Source organism: Podarcis vaucheri (assembly GCF_965113315.1).
Source record: "Podarcis vaucheri genome assembly, chromosome: 10".
Taxonomy (NCBI): Eukaryota; Metazoa; Chordata; class Lepidosauria; order Squamata; family Lacertidae; genus Podarcis; species Podarcis vaucheri.
In genome coordinates, this window is record NC_138748.1 from 37,248,919 (window position 1) to 37,265,512 (window position 16,594).

At 47.5% G+C, this 16,594-nt stretch overlaps 1 protein-coding gene across 1 annotated transcript; it reads right to left on the reverse strand.

The window, feature by feature from the left end:
* Positions 1–5,674: 5,674 nt before the first annotated feature.
* On the reverse strand, positions 5,675–12,497 carry DUSP6 (dual specificity phosphatase 6). Its single transcript, XM_082241027.1, has 3 exons — positions 11,546–12,497; positions 9,350–9,787; positions 5,675–7,210 (listed from the first exon to the last, which is right to left on the reverse strand). Exons 1-3 carry the CDS (start codon positions 11,955–11,957, stop codon positions 6,903–6,905), a joined length of 1,158 nt encoding a protein of 385 aa, XP_082097153.1. The 5' UTR covers positions 11,958–12,497; the 3' UTR covers positions 5,675–6,902.
* Positions 12,498–16,594: the final 4,097 nt, after the last annotated feature.

Here is a 16,594-nt window from a genome sequence, read left to right on the forward strand (position 1 = left end):
CGGGTCATGTGGCCAGCATGACTAAACCGCTTCTGGCGCAACAGAGCACCATGACGGAAACCAGAGCGCACGGAAACGCCATTTACCTTCCAGCTGCAACGGTACCTGTTTATCTACTCACGCTGGTGTGCTTTCGAACTGCTAGGTTGGCAGAAGCTGGGACAGAGCAATGGGAGCTCACCCTGTCACAGGGATTCAAACTGCTGACCTTTGGATCGGCAAGCCCAAGAGGCTCAGTGGTTTAGACCACAGTGCCACACGGGTCTATATCTATATCTACAAATGAATGAGTTGCAAAATACCCAGTTTCATTTCCCCCCTCCCCATTTCTGTTTTATCTAAGAGGAAGGTAAAAGGAAACTCTTGTGACTAGGGGACTTTTGAAGTACAACTTGCAAACAGGATTCATTCTATTTCCGCAGGTGACTAAAAACCGCCACCTTTTTAAAAGATGGTTTTAACACGGTCTTTTTAAAAGATGGCTTAAGGTTTTGTCTGCTTCTGTTCTTGCTAGCACCCGCCTCAAATAAAATAACTGCTCTAAGGTGGGCAGCTGGAGGCTTCAGTTATGTAACGTGAATAAGGCACCTACTCAAGACTCCGTGGGTAGCACATTCGGCTGTGGCTGGGAATGCAAACCATTTTGCAGGCACCACGCTCATAAAAATAGTACTTTTATCACACTTATATCCCACCTTTCATCCAAGGAGTTCAAGAGAGTAGGTGCACATGGTTTGCTCTTCCCATTTAATCCTCACAACAACCCTGTGAGGAAGGTTAGACCTAGAAATGATTAACCAGAGAGAGAGAGAGATTTGAACCTTGATCTCCCCAGTCCTACTCTGTTACTTTAACCACTATCCTTTACTATCTCTCTTTTTGCATACAGTAAAAAACCACAATCCAGTCATATTTCCCTATGCCAGAGGTGAAGAGTCTCCATCTCAGTAGCTGAGTATGGCCCTCCAAGCTGCTCTGTCTGGCCCTCAAGACTCCCCCCATCCCATACCTCCATCTGCCCAAGACATAACCTTCCCTGATCTGGCTCCACACACACACAAACAAACACACCAGGTGTTTTGCTGCCTGGAATGTGGCTTAAGTTGTGATAGCGTTTCTTTCTTGCCTAGATGGAAGATGAAGAGGTCTTTACTATGTGTGTACATAGCATATCCTGACTCTTCTGGTTGAAATGTAGCCTACCCCTGTACCAAGGTCAATGTCTCCATCCCCTTTCTCCTCTGACTCCCCCCACCACTGGAATATGGCCCCTGGCAAGTTGTCCACAAAGGAATGTGGCCCTCAGACTGAGACGGGTTTCTGCAGCCGTGCCCCAGCTGAGTTTTGCCACCCTTGCTAGCAAATGGAGAGACTCGAGTCCCATTGCTTCCCTTGCCCCTTGCCAGTGATAGACAACAACAGGCCTTCACTGTCAGTCAAGCAGAAACTCTTCCAGTGGTGTGAATCTATGATGAAATGCAAAGGTTTTGCAGTGAATTCCCCCCTCCTTTATTTTAAAAGGAGTGGGGCGGGCAGGAGGAGGGAGGGGGCAGGAGGAGGGAAAAAGGAAGCCGTACACTTTGCTGAATGGGAGCGGCTCAAATTATGCTCAGCTGGTTTAGTTCACACTGTGACCCTGCCTGGCTTCCTGCTATTCAGATGTGTGACTTCCCCTTTGTGGTAATGGCCTGTGGCACTGGGCCAGGGAACATTATTAATTTCAGAAGTGGCCTGACAGCAAACCCACAGCGAAGCGAGAGGAAGTGGCAGGGAGGCCATCTGTTGGTTTCGGCAGAACAGTAGGAGCCCGGCTCCGTAGGCTGAATGAGGAAAGCAGATTAATAATCCACAAAGAGGAAACTGCCTAAAATTATCCACAGACCTTTTTTTTTTTAAAGGGAAAAAAGAAAGATCACTTGAGCTGCAGCTGGACAGGAAATTGCTAGGGCTGCTTGCACTTTTCTGCTTTGAACGACACAGAACAGGGAAGGCCGAGAACAGCTCAAGGCCGACTTATAGGCAACAAAGCAGGTCTCTCTGTAACTCGCCTCTGTTTATAGGCACTCATTCAAGGCTCAGCAAAGTTGACTTGCCCCCCCCACTCCATTCCACTGCAATGTTTTGTTTTGCATTCCCAACCTTACAATCGCCCATCTTTGCGTGGGTCAGAATTTCCCCCGATTCCGGAAGCTTCCAAGCAACCTGTTTATTGAGGCTCTTGACGGGTGCTGCCTTATTTCTGTGGTTCCCAAACATTTTCAGTCCGCCGCCCCCATTGGCTCCATAAATTCATAGTCACCCCACCCCACCCTTCTCTACCCTCTGAAAAGCATCATTCAGAACTGTGGTTCTCACAACCCACTAAAGAACGACAAAAACCAGGAAATATTGCATGGAAAGTATTTTTTGATGCATTCTGTCTAACAAAAACATAAGGGCGAAGGAAAATGATAGCGCAAAATATTTATCTAGAACTAGTTACCAAAGATGCACAATCCGTTAGTACAGCAGTGAATTCGCAACAGAATCAATAGTTGTTACCCAAAATTGGCTGTCCTATGACTGCTCTGAATCATAAATACAAACAAACGGGACCAAAGGAAATAGCTTTGAAAGTGATAAGAGCGGTAAAACTTTAAAGGTGTAGTCCGTTTTGGGGGCCTGTTCCAGCTCGCCAGTTGGTTTATTTTGGCCCCTGTGGCAGTTTATTTCCTGGGGTAAAATCCTAAACTTCAATCCTAAACTCAACAACTTTGGGGTAAAATCATAAAAAAAAATCTCAACAACTTCAATCCTAAAAAAAGGTTAACAACTTTGGTGGGCCCTTTGATCGGCCCTTCACTTCATCAAATCTGGCCCTCTAGGCAGTGGCTTGGTCAGTCATAAATAAAAGATCTGGCCCTCTAGGCAGTGGCTTGGTCAATCATAAATCAAAGATCAGTACTCTTGGAGGGGCCAATCTCCAGTGCCCCCCTACTGCCCGTTTGTCCCTTAGCAACCCCCCCCCCCCGGTAATCCCACCCTGCAGGGGGTAGTACCACCCAGTTTGTGAACCACTGAACATCCCTCCTCATGAGTTTGTAGGGAGATTAGACCAACATTGTACCAAATGCCACCCCACACTTTCCAGCGCATTTCTCTATCCCTATTCGTCTGGCAAAAAGTCTGTGATCTTTTGGGGAAATGGGTTTCTTGCCCAAGGCTTTCCAACCCACAATCATTGTGCAACCCTGAAAAACAGTGGTTGTCTCGCAGCACCCTATGAATGAGGAAGCAGCCAGCTCCTCCTTTGCCAGGCTACACATGAACCTTGGCTGAAATAAACAGGAAGCGGCAGTGTGCAGCATTTCGGTTTCTGCCGTGTGATTTGTTTCCCCTTCCTTTGAAAGAGAGTCATCTGGAGGCTTTTAAGGAAGGAACAGCGCTGTTCACACACTGGTTGCACGAAAATTGCTTCGCTCACCTCCCCAGCCTTGCAGCTCCAGCCCATGGGTTACCCAATGGCACAATCAGCTGGCCACACAAGAACAGGGCATTTCATTTGTGGAATGCTCTCCCCAGGGAAACACACCTGGTGCCCTCTTGGTCAGTTTGTAGGCACCAGGCTAAGGCATTATTATCTACCCAGGCCTTCCATAGTTAAGCTAACCTCCATTCATTTTTCAGGGGGTGAGGTAGGACTTGTTCTTTGTATTGTGTTTTTCGATGAACTTCCTTAAATCTACAGTGGGCATTATTAAATAGGCGCAGGTAGACCTGCAACAAAATTTTGCAGCAGAGTACTTCCTATTCAAGAATCTTTCTACTATATTCCATTGTAGTGCTCCAGCCCAGATTTTCCATTTTCCTCCATAACAGTCAGTAATCATGCTATGGACAATGAGCATGGTCAGTCTTGGCCAACGCAGGCAATGTGAGCCTAGGAATACAGTGGTACCTCAGGTTAAGTACTTAATTCGTTCCGGAGGTCCGTACTTAACCTGAAACTGTTCTTAACCTGAAGCACCACTTTAGCTAATAGGGCCTCCTGCTGCTGCCGCCGGAGCACGATTTCTGTTCTCATCCTGAAGCAAAGTTCTTAACCTGAAGCACTATTTCTGGGTTAGCGGAGTCTGTAACCTGAAGTGTATGTAACCTGAAGCATATGTAACCTGAGGTACCACTGTACAAGACACATGCCAAATCATACTGGGTGCTGAAACTGGAATCCACCAGAGAATAATCCACTCTGCTGCATAAACTAAGCAGAGCACTTTTAATGTGTTCAAGAAGTGCTTCACATACATTATCTTGCTATTATCATGACCGCAGCTATAATCATTTTTGTGTGTGGAGGGAGACAGGATTTGGGATGTTTGATACCAGTTTGATACTCTTTTTGCAATTGGTCTGCAGAGAAAGACCCTCTAGGGTACGAATGAAAGGTCCTATTAGCGTAGTGGTAAAGGGAACTGGATGAACACAGAAGACCAGGCTAAAATCTTAGCTCAAATATTTCAGACTGAATCCTGTGTCTTCAAAAAAATGTAACTGAGATCTTGTGGAGGATGCCCAAGACAAGAAATTCTCTCTACACATTAGGAAATCCTGCGTTGATTTTCACTGACAGAGGAATCAGCAGCATACTCTTTATATGGGAAGTGAAGAGAGTGCCTTTGCAGTAGAGAGCTCACCTCCCCTTCTCCATGTTTGAAAGAAATGCAACAAAAGGAGTGAGATGAGATTTGAAGATGAGGGCATGTTTAAAAGTCATGGAATCCTTTTTCCAAGCCCAGTAAGGGAGAAGGGAGAAGCTCTAGAAACAAAATGCAGACCAGCTAAAACAATCTGTATATCGGGTACAAGCATATGGTTAGGGGAAGATGAACAGCTTTATTAAAGACTAAGAAAAAAAGGAGATAGAAGAAAAATAATTCAGCGCTTTCTTCACTTAGCTGGAGCCTAGTTCATAAGTGCACCTTTGTCACAACAAAGGCTAGCATCAAAGGATGATTTGCATTTCTGAGCAAGCCACCAAAGATCTTCTGGCACTTACCTGTCCCTCACAGCCTTGTTGCACCTGTTCTAAACATCTTGAAAATTGCCAACAAGGTGATTGTACTTTCAAATACACATCACAGTCCAGAAAGGGTGAAACATTCATGGCAACAGAAACTATGGGTGAAATTCAGACATACATCGTAATGGTGTGTGGGGGGTATTAAAAAGAGATGATTTACATTGCTTTGCCTTCAATAGCATGTTTATCTGCATGTACAGCCCTCCCAGAGGTGTAGGAAAGGAGGTGTGGTGGGTGCGGTCCACCACAGGTGTCATGACTGAGGGGGGTGGCAAATGGCAGTTGAGTGGCAACGCGCCCACCCCAGGCAGCACGGGCATATGCTCCGCCGCTGACCCTCCCCCAGTAAAAATGGATGCGGATGCCTACTCTGCCGTGTTTCTGAAAGCACATCCCATTGAAAGTAATCCAGTGCAAATAAATGACCCACATTCAGACATGCGCTTCCAGTTTCTGATCCGGCAAGTTCCACGCATAGAGAAGTTTGCTTGGGTGCACTGATCATCTCCACTTTTAAAGGTAAAAAAGTCAGCTAGCTGCACCACTCTTCTGCAAACGACAAAGTGCTGAACGATGGCAACTCTTACCAAGAAACAAATCAGTCCCATTCTCAAATAGCCAAAAATAGTTATTTATTAATAATTTATGATCTCAACATTCTTAGAATAAAATCCCAACTTTTACACTGGCAAATCAGAGACACTCCCTTATTGACAATTGTGTGCAAGACCTTCTTGCATATTACACAGGTACACATGCTCACACCCACACACACTTCCAGTTTTATACAAAAATAAATGCAAGATATTGCATTTGAGGTGAAGCTCCCTGAAGAGTTTGTACAGAGGTAATGCACTGTTTAGCACAAAATCGTTTTGTTTTGTTTTTAATTTGATAATCTACAGAAAAAAGAATCTTCTGTTCTGAAGACGTAGCTCTCTTCCAAAAGAAAAATGCAAACTAGGCTATTTACAAAAGGTAAGGCCAAATTAAGTCATAATGAGACCCTATGTTGATGGCACACCCCCGCAAAAGAAAATTATATATATATATAATCACCACAAAAGATACTTTATCCATTCACAAAATGCGAGTAAACGAACCCCAAAGCATAGACACAGATTCCCTAAACAAGGAAGCAAGTTTGCCTCATTTCAACAGTATAATCAAGCATGCTGCAAAATTGTATCCTTTGCATACAAAAGGAAGAATGGAGAGAGAAAGAACGCCCCTTGCGTTGACCTCTTGTACCTATCATTTTACTGATGTTGCTTATCGATTCAGGATTTAAAACTTTTTAACATCAACCAAGCTAAGCATTACAAAGCTCTTGGCAAACAAAAATTCCAAACACATTTGAGCTTAAACCTCTCTTTGGCTCCTCTAAATCAAAATTGCGGGGAGGGGGGGCACACAATTAGTCTTCACTGAAGACAACACAATATATTACAAATGCATTGAATACATTTTCCCCAGTCTTACATGTGCTCATATAGTGTCCATTCTTCCTCCCCCCTATCTGTGTTTGGAAGTCCTCAGTTCCAAGTCACTGTATAGGTGGCGGTTTGTGCATCGAGCAAAAATGTGTGGCCTACCTAGAGGCAAGGTCTGAAGAGTTTATGGTGGTTGTTTCCCCCCCGGGAGAACTCGGCTGGTTCCCTCCCTTTGCAATAGCAGATTCCAAACTTTGTTAACCTTTTTTTTTTTAAGCACACAGGCCAGCTACTGCTGAAGAGCAGCATCCACAAAAGAGAGCTGGATTCCTTTGCTGCCGTCAAAGAGAAGCATCGTCGAGGAATGATCACACAACCCAAGGTTGGAAGAGCTGGGACATGGCTGGTGCTCACGTGGACTGCAGGGAGTCCACCTGGAAGACGTTTTGGTTGGAAGGGGTGGTGAAATACAGCTGCTGGCTGGGGACGCGGTTGTCACAGGGGCAGTTGAGCCCCAGAGTCCTCTCAAAGTCCAACAGCTGGCCCATGAAGTTGAAGTTGGGGGAGATGTTGGATTTCTTCATTTTGACAATGTCGTAGGCGTCGTTCATGGACAAGTTGAGCTTCTGCATCAGGTAGGCGACCGTCACGGTGACCGAGCGACTGATCCCTGCCAGGCAATGCACAAGAACGCCACAATTCTTCCCACGAGCTTCATCTGTGGAGGAAACAAGACAAAGACAAGAACCGTGAGGTCTCTCTTCTTCTCCCAGCCTAAAGGTCAGGCCACTAGAAGAGACCAAACATGACAGAGAGCTTTGTGAGCGCCTCATAGAATTTGCATCGCCTTCCTTCCTACTCCCATCCTCCAGGCTCGCTTTGCATAGAGTTTTCAAAGCCTTGCTTTATTTGTTCTCCCAATAACAGACTTATTTCTATTTTGACTGGGCCAAAGTCAAAATGCAAGAGTTCTAGGCAGAGGTCTTCTGAACTCAGGCCTTGAACTGACGCCGGCTTTGAATGCACCAGGAACAACATGAAAGCAAGTTACACCTTCAACAGAATTATGTGGTACAGCCTTTGTTGAACTGTACCAGGCAGGTTGAGACCGACTGTTCGGATGCTCAAGAACTAAAAAATACTCCCTGGACACTGGAGACTCAGCTAGGAGCAGCATAAATGGTTCTAGCCTAATTTGACGTGCAAATGGAAATATTTTTTGCTTACTAGGGAATATTCCAGAGGGTAAACCTACACCTGTAATCTGAAGTAGAGTACAAGAGGAACTGCAGTGTGAAAATCCGCTGACCACACAGTTTGGTTATAGGCTGGTTCTGACCATATTCCAAACACATTATTCTGCAGTTGGGGGTCAGAGGCAGAAAAAAGCAGATGTTGTTCTCCCCCCCCCTTCCTGCCTATGTGTTGTAACATGAGCAGCAATAAACAACAACATGCTGTCAGTCACAGAAGCAGTTTATGGTGGGTATGTGGTTGATGATCTGTGGTTTTAGAAGATTCCATCAACATTGGAAGGGCTTGTTTTGAACTATAGAAATGTGGAGTGTTTTATGTGACTTTTCCGCTCTCTTTTATGGCATAATGCGTTTGTGTTGACGTTGTTAAATGCAAATTGCTTGGCGACCTCAGGAAAGTGACTAATACTAAATAATACTTCATAAATTCTAATACTAATAGGTCACAAAAATAATTTGGTGTACATTCACCCTAGCATATAAATAGGGAAACCTTACAATGCCACCTTTTTTTTTTTTAATGGAGACAAGCAGATTGCAAAGGTCTATTAAATTATTCTCCAACTGTTGTGCAGTGCAGCTGAACAATGGAGGTATTCAGCTGTTTTAAAAGGAAGAGAGAAGTCACAGGGGACAGCCCATTAGGAGAAACAGGATGTCAACATTGCCAGAAAATGGGTTCCTTTGTAATAGGAAATGCATTATAATGCCTGGAGATTAGTTTCTTTGTGGCTTCCAGCCTACAGTTTCTTCTTGCTGGGCTCAGATTACCTACATTCTGCTCTATTACCAGTATCACTCAATCAGATTACAGCACAGTATTCATTGACAGATAACACAATGACCCTCCCCAAAGAGGGGGTGGGGAGCATAACTGAACTAATTCACAAAGAGAAGGGGAAGGAGTCTAAATGCACTCATCAGCACTTCTCATATATTTTAGGGCAATACCTGCTTCTGAGAAAACACTGGTTTTTATGGAACACTCTATAGATTAAATTCAATAGAGGATGCTTCCACATGAGTAGGTACAGAAATGAAAGCTTGGAGGCTCTAGGGGGTATACTTCTGAGCAGATGTACATAGGATTGCACTGTTTGAGGGAGCATAAAAGCTTAAGGAATTGAGGAATCAGGTCAGGCACAGTTAAAGAAAAAAGGGAATGAATGCATCCAGTTAACTACCAAAACACTGGAATCTCTCTATATTGTGTTTTTAAAAATCACTTGCTTTCTTTTAAAATACAGTTTTCCTGGACAAAATTCAAATATGCTGGCATGGAAATTATGACTTTAAAATACAGGCATCTAAAAGATCAACTTCTTCTTACAAGCTTTAACAATAGCTAAACCCTGGCAGAAGTACCTTGCTATTTCTTAGATCCCCAAAGGCTGAAAATTACATTAGAATAAATAAATATTAAACAAGCCATACTGCTAATAATTTGCAGCATAATCCTGTACAGTTCTACTCAAAGGCAAGTCCCACTGAATTTAACAGGGATGACTCCCAGGCAGGTGCACTGAGGATTGCAGGCATAATTATGCTACCACAAGACACACCCAACACTCACTTTGCAATTATTATAAACTAAATCTCACCTATAAAAGAGATGGCCTCAGGGAAAAACTGAGACAAGTTTTGGCTCCAGTGGTCAGAGATGGGGATCTGCTTGTATTTAAACTCGCCAGCATTCTCAAAGAGATTAGGCAGGTTGGGGGTGACGTTCAAGATGTATTTAATGCCAAACTCTTCTAGAACGTCCAAGTTGGTGGAATCCTTGGCACAGCCCAGGTAGAGGTAGGGCAAGATCTCCACCGGGAAGGAAGGCTGGTTATTGGACAAGGGGCTGCCGTCAGAGTCGGTGGCACTGTTAGGGTCTCGGTCAATGTCAGATTCAATGTCCGAAGAGGAGTCGGAGCTGATTCGGAGGCCACCCAAGCCCAGGACTGGCAGAGGGGGAGAACTGCTGCTACATGAACTGTCCAAGTTAGTTTCGCAATGCAGGGCATACTCTGCCTGGAACTTGCTGAAACCACCTGGGAAGGAAAGAAAAAAAGAAAGGAAATAATTTGGATGAGGGATCACATTAAGGCTTTCCGAACCACTACCACCCCACACACCACCGGGGGTCAGTTCTATAGCTGTAAGATGCAGAAGCAGAAAGCCACACAACAACATACAGTTTGAGAAGAGACATAGCTCTGTAGTGGTGTAACAGGTTCAATTGACTTTTGCCTGAAGCCAGACAGCGCAGGCAGCCCTGACCAGTGGCCCTGCACATCAGAAGGCTAGTTTCCTCTGTTTCAGACCATTAGAAATAAAACTGGGAGCTAGGGAGGTTGAAAAAAAAGAAGAAGGGGATTCCCCTCTATCACGGCTGTCAGATTAAGGATTAAAAAATATTAGTGGCAGATGCTGCTCCTGTGGAGTTCAGTAGAGGAAGGGGGATTAGGAAATGAATGGACAGTCCTGAGAATGACAGAATGGAGGTGCTGCAAAATGCAAGGGAGCCAATGCTTATTCCGCCATGGAAAGCAGAATTCTGTTGCCCACCGATAATACACTGGATCCTTTTACTTGCACGGGAAGGAACATTAGGCAAAGTGAAACAGCCCAGATTCAGACGACAAATTTCAGAGTAATGTTAAAGGGCAGGAAGTTGCCAGCATTTCTGTAATGACACTTTTTAAGGTGTTTTTTTTGCCTAATCGGTGTAAAATGCATATCCCACCCATCATAAAAGAAATGAGCTATAAGGAGGAAGCATTGAACAGCCCTAAACTGAAGAGGACAGCACAGAAGGGGTTATAGCTCTTCTCCCACTCCACTTCCTATCCCAAGATTTTGCAAGAGCCTTTGCTCTTCCAAAGAAAGGGAGGGAGGAAGCAATCGGGTTATCAAAACCATCCCTTCAGGGCATGTCTCCTTTGAAGCGGCTGCCTTTTAAGTCCAGACAATATAAACCAGGCCCGTTTATTGCACCACCGTATCACCCCTAGTCTCCCTATACGTAACACTTTGACCTAGTAACGCCAGACTCATCCCCGGGGTTTTGCCTAGTTTGACTGGAGGGAGGAGGAGCAAGCAGAAGATTTAGAGCCGCCGGCAGATTTCGGAGTGACTTTGCGATAGATCAGCAAGGATTTAAAACGAAAAGGCTCGGCTGAGCTGGGAGGGGGGCAGGCGGGAATGGAAAGGGTGTGTGAGCGAACTGTCCATGAGTGAATATCGGTCTGAAAGGATTGTGAACTCAATTCAGGTGCTAAGCATCTCCCGAGAGGGCACCCAGTTCCTTCTGCTAACCCACCCCCGCAAACCCGAGTCGCTCTTTCACACGAGTTTTTTTTGCTAGGAAAAAGATCTAACAGCCTTCAGGAGTTGGGATTTTCAAAGTTTGTCCCACGGATATATTGCCCCATGTTAAACAACTTTGGCAAAGGGGTTTGTGTGTGTCCTGCCCTATGGCTTTCCCTGGCAGGTTTTAAAAGCAGTGAAATTTGCCCAGCATGGGGGGTGGGGGTGTTTTCCTCCTCTGGGATTTCTTTCTCCTTCCTTCCTTCCTTCTCCCCCAATCAGGGGCCATCTGGCAACGCTCCACTGCGTACAATAGGGGGCGAGGATGTCTTGCGCCCAGACGCAGGGGGCTGGCGTCTAGACACTCCCCTGGCGGCTGGAGGGGAAGGGGGCGGTTCCGAAGGCGCCGGGGGGCCGGGGATGGAGGAAGGGGGGGGAGGAAGGAAGGAAGGCAAGACTGGATTCCGGGGAACCCGCTCCCGCTCGGCTTAACCCCTCACCTTCCAGGAAGAAGGCCTTGCAGCCGTCGTCTTTGAGGCGCTTGAGGAGCAGCCCCAGGACGGAGTCCCCGGCCGTGTTCTCGTTCCAGTCGCTGCTGCTCTCGTCGTAGAGGACGACGGTGTCGGTGCCGCAGCGGCGGGCGAACTTCTCGCGCTCCTCCTCGCCGCTGGCGAAGAGGGCGCGCAGGGGCAGGTTGCCCTTCTGCAGGCGCCGCAGCATGATGCCCGGCAGCGCCACGCTGATGGCCGACTCGATGTGCGACGACTCGTACAGCTCCTGCGGGCGGCAGTCCATCAGCAGCAGGCGCTCGGTGCCCAGCTCCAGCTGCTCGTTGAGCCACGCCACCGTCTTGCACAGCGCCATGTCCGACACCACGAAAGGAGGAGCGGCGGGTCGGAGCGTATCTAGCATCGGGGAAGGCGGGCGGCGGCGGGGGGCTGTGGAAAACGCCCCTCTCCAAAGGGCCACGCGGACCACCGGGGCGGAGGACACGGGCGAAGGCAGCCGCAACTCGGGAACTCCTCGGGCGAGCTCCCGGCCTCCGTTAGCAGTGGAGAGAAGGGACGGAGCAGGAACCCCCCTTCCTCTTCTTTTTGTCAATGAATCCTCGAATGAACCTCCCTAATCGCCTCTGCTTTTTTGCTTCCCCCGAATAAAAATCCAGTTAAATGTGCTCAGAGGCGTTTCTTCCGTGCAGCAAAAGGAAATGCATTTAAATAACTAGTTAGAAGAGACAGACCCTACTCTCGCTACCGGTGTTATTGCTTTGCCTGCTTCTCCTGCTTCTCACATCTTGCTTCGCGGCCCCCCTTCTCCTCCTCTTTCTTCCTAAGTCCTCGAGATGCGATCAATGTCCCTTTTAATCAGCCCTGCACGCTCTGCTGCTGCTGCTGCTGCTGCTACCGCTGCTCTCCTCCTCGCTTCGCCCCTTCCACCCCGCGCCAGGCAGTTCCTCAATGGATACAAACATGGAACGTCTCAATGGATACATTCTCTCGGCCGGCCAATCAGCGCTCGCGGAAGGGGCTGTTTCCGTGGAGACGGGCCGGCTGGAACAGGTTGTGTTGATGAATTGTTAATGAGTTTGTCATTCACAAAAACGGAAAGGAATTTCCGCTCCGGATAAGCCGAGTGCAAACAAGCAGCAACAGCAGCTCAGCGGGAGGAAGGAGGGAAAGGAAGGCGCGGGGGGAGAAGAGAGGGAGGAGGAGGAGGTGGAGAGCTAAGAGGGGAAGACACACAGCCGCTAGAGCTGCGCGTCTGCGGCTCGAGTTTCCTTCTGTTGCAGCTCACGCAGAGCAGCCCAGCGATTACACAACAAATGGTCCAATTAGAGGAGGAACAAAAGGCAGCCTCTCCTCTTCGGTGTTTTCGCTGCACAAGCGCGCTCGTTAAGGGCACTTCGCAGCCTAGCTTTTCCTCCTTCGCAGCGAAGCGAGGGAACTTTTGGGACACCCCGCGTTGCTTCTGCAGGGCTGATAAGAGGCGGGGGGGTGCCTTTTGCAAGCATTAGGGGACCCCCCGTCCCTTCCACTTGCCTTGGATTTTTTTTTTCTCGTGGGCGAAACGGGAATAATGACTGACCCACGCGTGCACGCTTTATTTTCCGCTCTCTACAAACACGTGCGCTGATAGTAACCATAATACATGCGGGCACACAAGTCCTCCAAGTCAGGAGACTGGAATTGAGAAAAGGAAGCGGGGGGGGGGGGAGCCCGATCGCGCCAGTGAGTGACCTCAAAAAGTCAGCTACGAGAAAGCGGGCCGCCGGCTTGCTGCGAGAGCCGCAGGTTTTATTCTCCCCTCCGGGCAAGCCGAGTTAATTGTGGAAGAAGGAGCCGGCTTTTCATTAGAGCGGAGCGTGGGCCGGAGTTAATGGGTAGCGGAGCGGACAGAGCCGCTTGGCATTTGCAAGGGTGGCTGCTGGCGCTCGGTAATTGTGGCCCATTGTTCCCACAGCCTGGAATCCAGGCCGGGAGAGCGGCTCTTCCTCCCCCTTCGGCCCGGGCGCTTTTCTTGCTATTAACCCTTCCTGGGCTCCCAAAAAGGAATATTTCCCAGGCATTTTAAACCCATTTCCCCGCGGAAGTGCTGCGTCTGCCACCGCTTTCCTCGAGGGGGCCTTGGGGGGAGTCCTCGTCGGAGTCCCGACCCCCCCCCACGCGTGTTTACTCGGAGGGAAGCCCCGGTGGCTATTCAGACGGGTCCAGCTTCCCAGAGGGTTCGCCTTCTCGAAAAAGAGGAGCAAGGGCGAATTCGTTGCGAGGGAGGCGAAAGGCCAGCAAAACCACCCCTCAAGTTCGAGCTGGCACCTGACGAAGTGGTGCTTTAGCTCCGCGGAAGCTCCAGGCTCCAGCCACCATAAGCTCATCGGTTAGTCTTTAAGCACACAGGGCTGGCTCTCTGCTCTTGGTTTTGCTACACGTCCTAAGGGCTGCTACACAGAGGCGTTGTTGCGGGGTTGGCTACGTTAGCCCCCGCCAAGGACGCACCAGGTCCAGGCAGGCTGGGCGCAAAAAACCCGCCTCTCCACAACGATCCAGCTCCTTTCCAAGGGCGCAAGTACATCCCTGCTGCTACTACTGCTGTACATGCATGGCAAAGATACAAGGGTGACAGGGCTACTCTCCGCCATCAAGTTTAATGCAAGCATTTGCTGGGCTACCCTGGGAAGAGGTTTTCTGCTTTTTCTCTACTGTCCCACAGTGATGGGGGGGGGGCTTTCTTAAAGAGTTGAGAATTTGCTAGGTATTACAAATGGAGGGAGCTGACCAGAGTGGCTGGGGCAATCCAGTAAGATGGGCAGCATATATTATATTATTATTTATGTCAGTGCATCGGTGTGGTCTGGTAGGAAAAATGCCCTTGGGTAGCCAAGTTAGATGCACCTGGGTGTTGTTGGCCTCCGGTGGGAAACAAACATCACTATATGGATTTGGCTTCTAAACTGCTGTTGTGACTATGATGGTGGTGATTCATTTGTAAAATGAAGTGAGAGGTTCCTGCGGTCCCCTAACCAGAAAGGCCTAGAACATGGGTAGGCAAACTAAGGCCCAGGGGCCAGATCCAGCCCAATCGCCTTCTAAATCCAGCCCATGGAGGGTCCTGGAATTTTTACATGAGTAGAATGTGTAGGATGCATAGGAATTGGTTCATTTCCCCCCCCCAAAAAAAAAATATAGTCCGGCCCCCCACAAGGTCTGAGGGACAGTGGACAAGCCCCCTGCTGAAAAAGTTTGCTGACTCCTGGCCTAGAAAATGAAGCACTTCTTTATTTGGGCTGGCTTTTAAGTCATTCCCAGGCAGAAACATAACAGCAGAACAAGATAAAGCAACTTAAGATTTCTTGCTACACATGCACACCCTTGTGCTTTCCCACTCTGTCCGCTTTCCTTCCTCCCCAGAGCGCATTAGGTCACATCAAACACTAATAGCGGAATATCCTGTTCCCACATAATGGGAGAACGTGTGGGAGCTGCCAGGATGATTGTGTTGTCCACGACATCGGCTTTTATTGATCTGATAGAAGTTAGTTTCCCCTGCCCCTTCAGCAAAGTATAGGAAGGAGGGGGTGTATGCCACCAGGAACTTCTACCATTGTGTGTGTGGCCTGGGTGATAAAAAAAGTTGTGGGGGGGTGAGCAGTTGCTTGAAAGGAATGTCACCCAGCAAGCTTCAACTGGGCTGGTAACAGGCGGAGCAAGTCACAAGGACTTTACTCTGAAACAAGGCATATAAATGACCATCCCTTTTGAGACAGTAACAATAGGGAGAAGACCAGACCATCAGGCTGCACAGCTCCATTGAATAATCAGCGTGAATTATATCTATGGGGATCACTGTGATATACTGTGAACACATAGGATCATTCCAGTATGAGGCATGGTATGTTGCAGGTCCTAGGATATGCCTCAACTGTGATACCTTTGGGGCAATATTAGGTTAGCAACAGAGAGACAACAATAACGGGGAGTATAGGAGCATGAATCTGGATTTGTAATAAAAGGCCTGTGACACTCCACTTCCAACCTGACCCCTGCTGAAAAGCTTACACTACAGGCTGGTGGGTTTTTCAGCAAGTGTCTATAGTTTCATCAGAACTGATTCTTTATTCAAACTAGGTGTTTTTACCTGCTGAATAGAGGCTACTTAGATGTTTTAAATGGTTATGGATGAGATTAATCAGGGCTGTAAGAGAAAAATGGTATTGGCAAGTTGCGCAATGGAAAGGAAATGACCTAACTCTAATGGAGTCACTTCTCTTATTTTGAAAAGATTCTCCAATATCACACCTTTTAAACAAAAGTTTCCTGGGTGGCTGATGGGTTTATGAAGTTACAAATAAAATTTGCATCATATATCGGATGTGATGTTGCTTTGTTATTAATTTGTATATCGGAGCTTAGTCCTGCTCATATCTGCCCAGAGGTAGGTCCTACTGAATTCAAGTGGATTTACTCTCTGGTACAGGTGTATAAGATTGTGACCTTTGCCTCACAACAACCCTGTGGGCAATAGTGGCAAGCTCCAAAACAGCTGGTGAGTTTCATAGCTGAAGAGGAATCCAAATCTGGGTCTCCTCAGCTCAAAAACCATGCTCTAAGCAAGGATTTCTTCTTTCTTTCATTGCTGCAACGGGTTCTGTAGAGCAAAGAACGTTTTGGAGGTGGCACGGGGTGAAGGAAGACTCAACCAAATGGCGCTTCTTTTTGTTCTCAGAGTCTGACTGATTTACATTTAGCTTTGGCAGGGATGTGATGAGACAGGCAAGCTGCTGCGCCATTGGCAGCTGGAGGGCGTGACGCTTGGGCAGTTGACTTGCTTTAAAAAGAAAAAAAATATACCCCAGAAGTACAGGTTGTGCTGGAGGCAATGGGTGAGTAGCTGTCTTAGACTGAACCGCAGGATGATGCCGGAAGGCAATTGGAAACAGCATGTTCTAATTATGAAACATGCATGAGCCCTAGCACGGGGGGGGGGGGGCATATCCACAACAGTCCGTAAGATCATAACAACTCTGCTGGCTGAAGACTCAGCCAGTGCTCTGC

Excerpts from the sequence above, each read along its gene's own strand:
- DUSP6 (XM_082241027.1), bottom strand. The coding sequence starts at position 11,957 with ATGCTAGATACGCTCCGACCCGCCGCTCCTCCTTTCGTGGTGTCGGAC. Across the intron at positions 9,788-11,545 it reads CAAGGCCTTCTTCCTGGAAG|GTGGTTTCAGCAAGTTCCAG; the intron begins GTGAGGGGTTAA and ends TTTCCTTCCCAG. Across the intron at positions 7,211-9,349 it reads TGAGGCCATCTCTTTTATAG|ATGAAGCTCGTGGGAAGAAT; the intron begins GTGAGATTTAGT and ends TTTCCTCCACAG.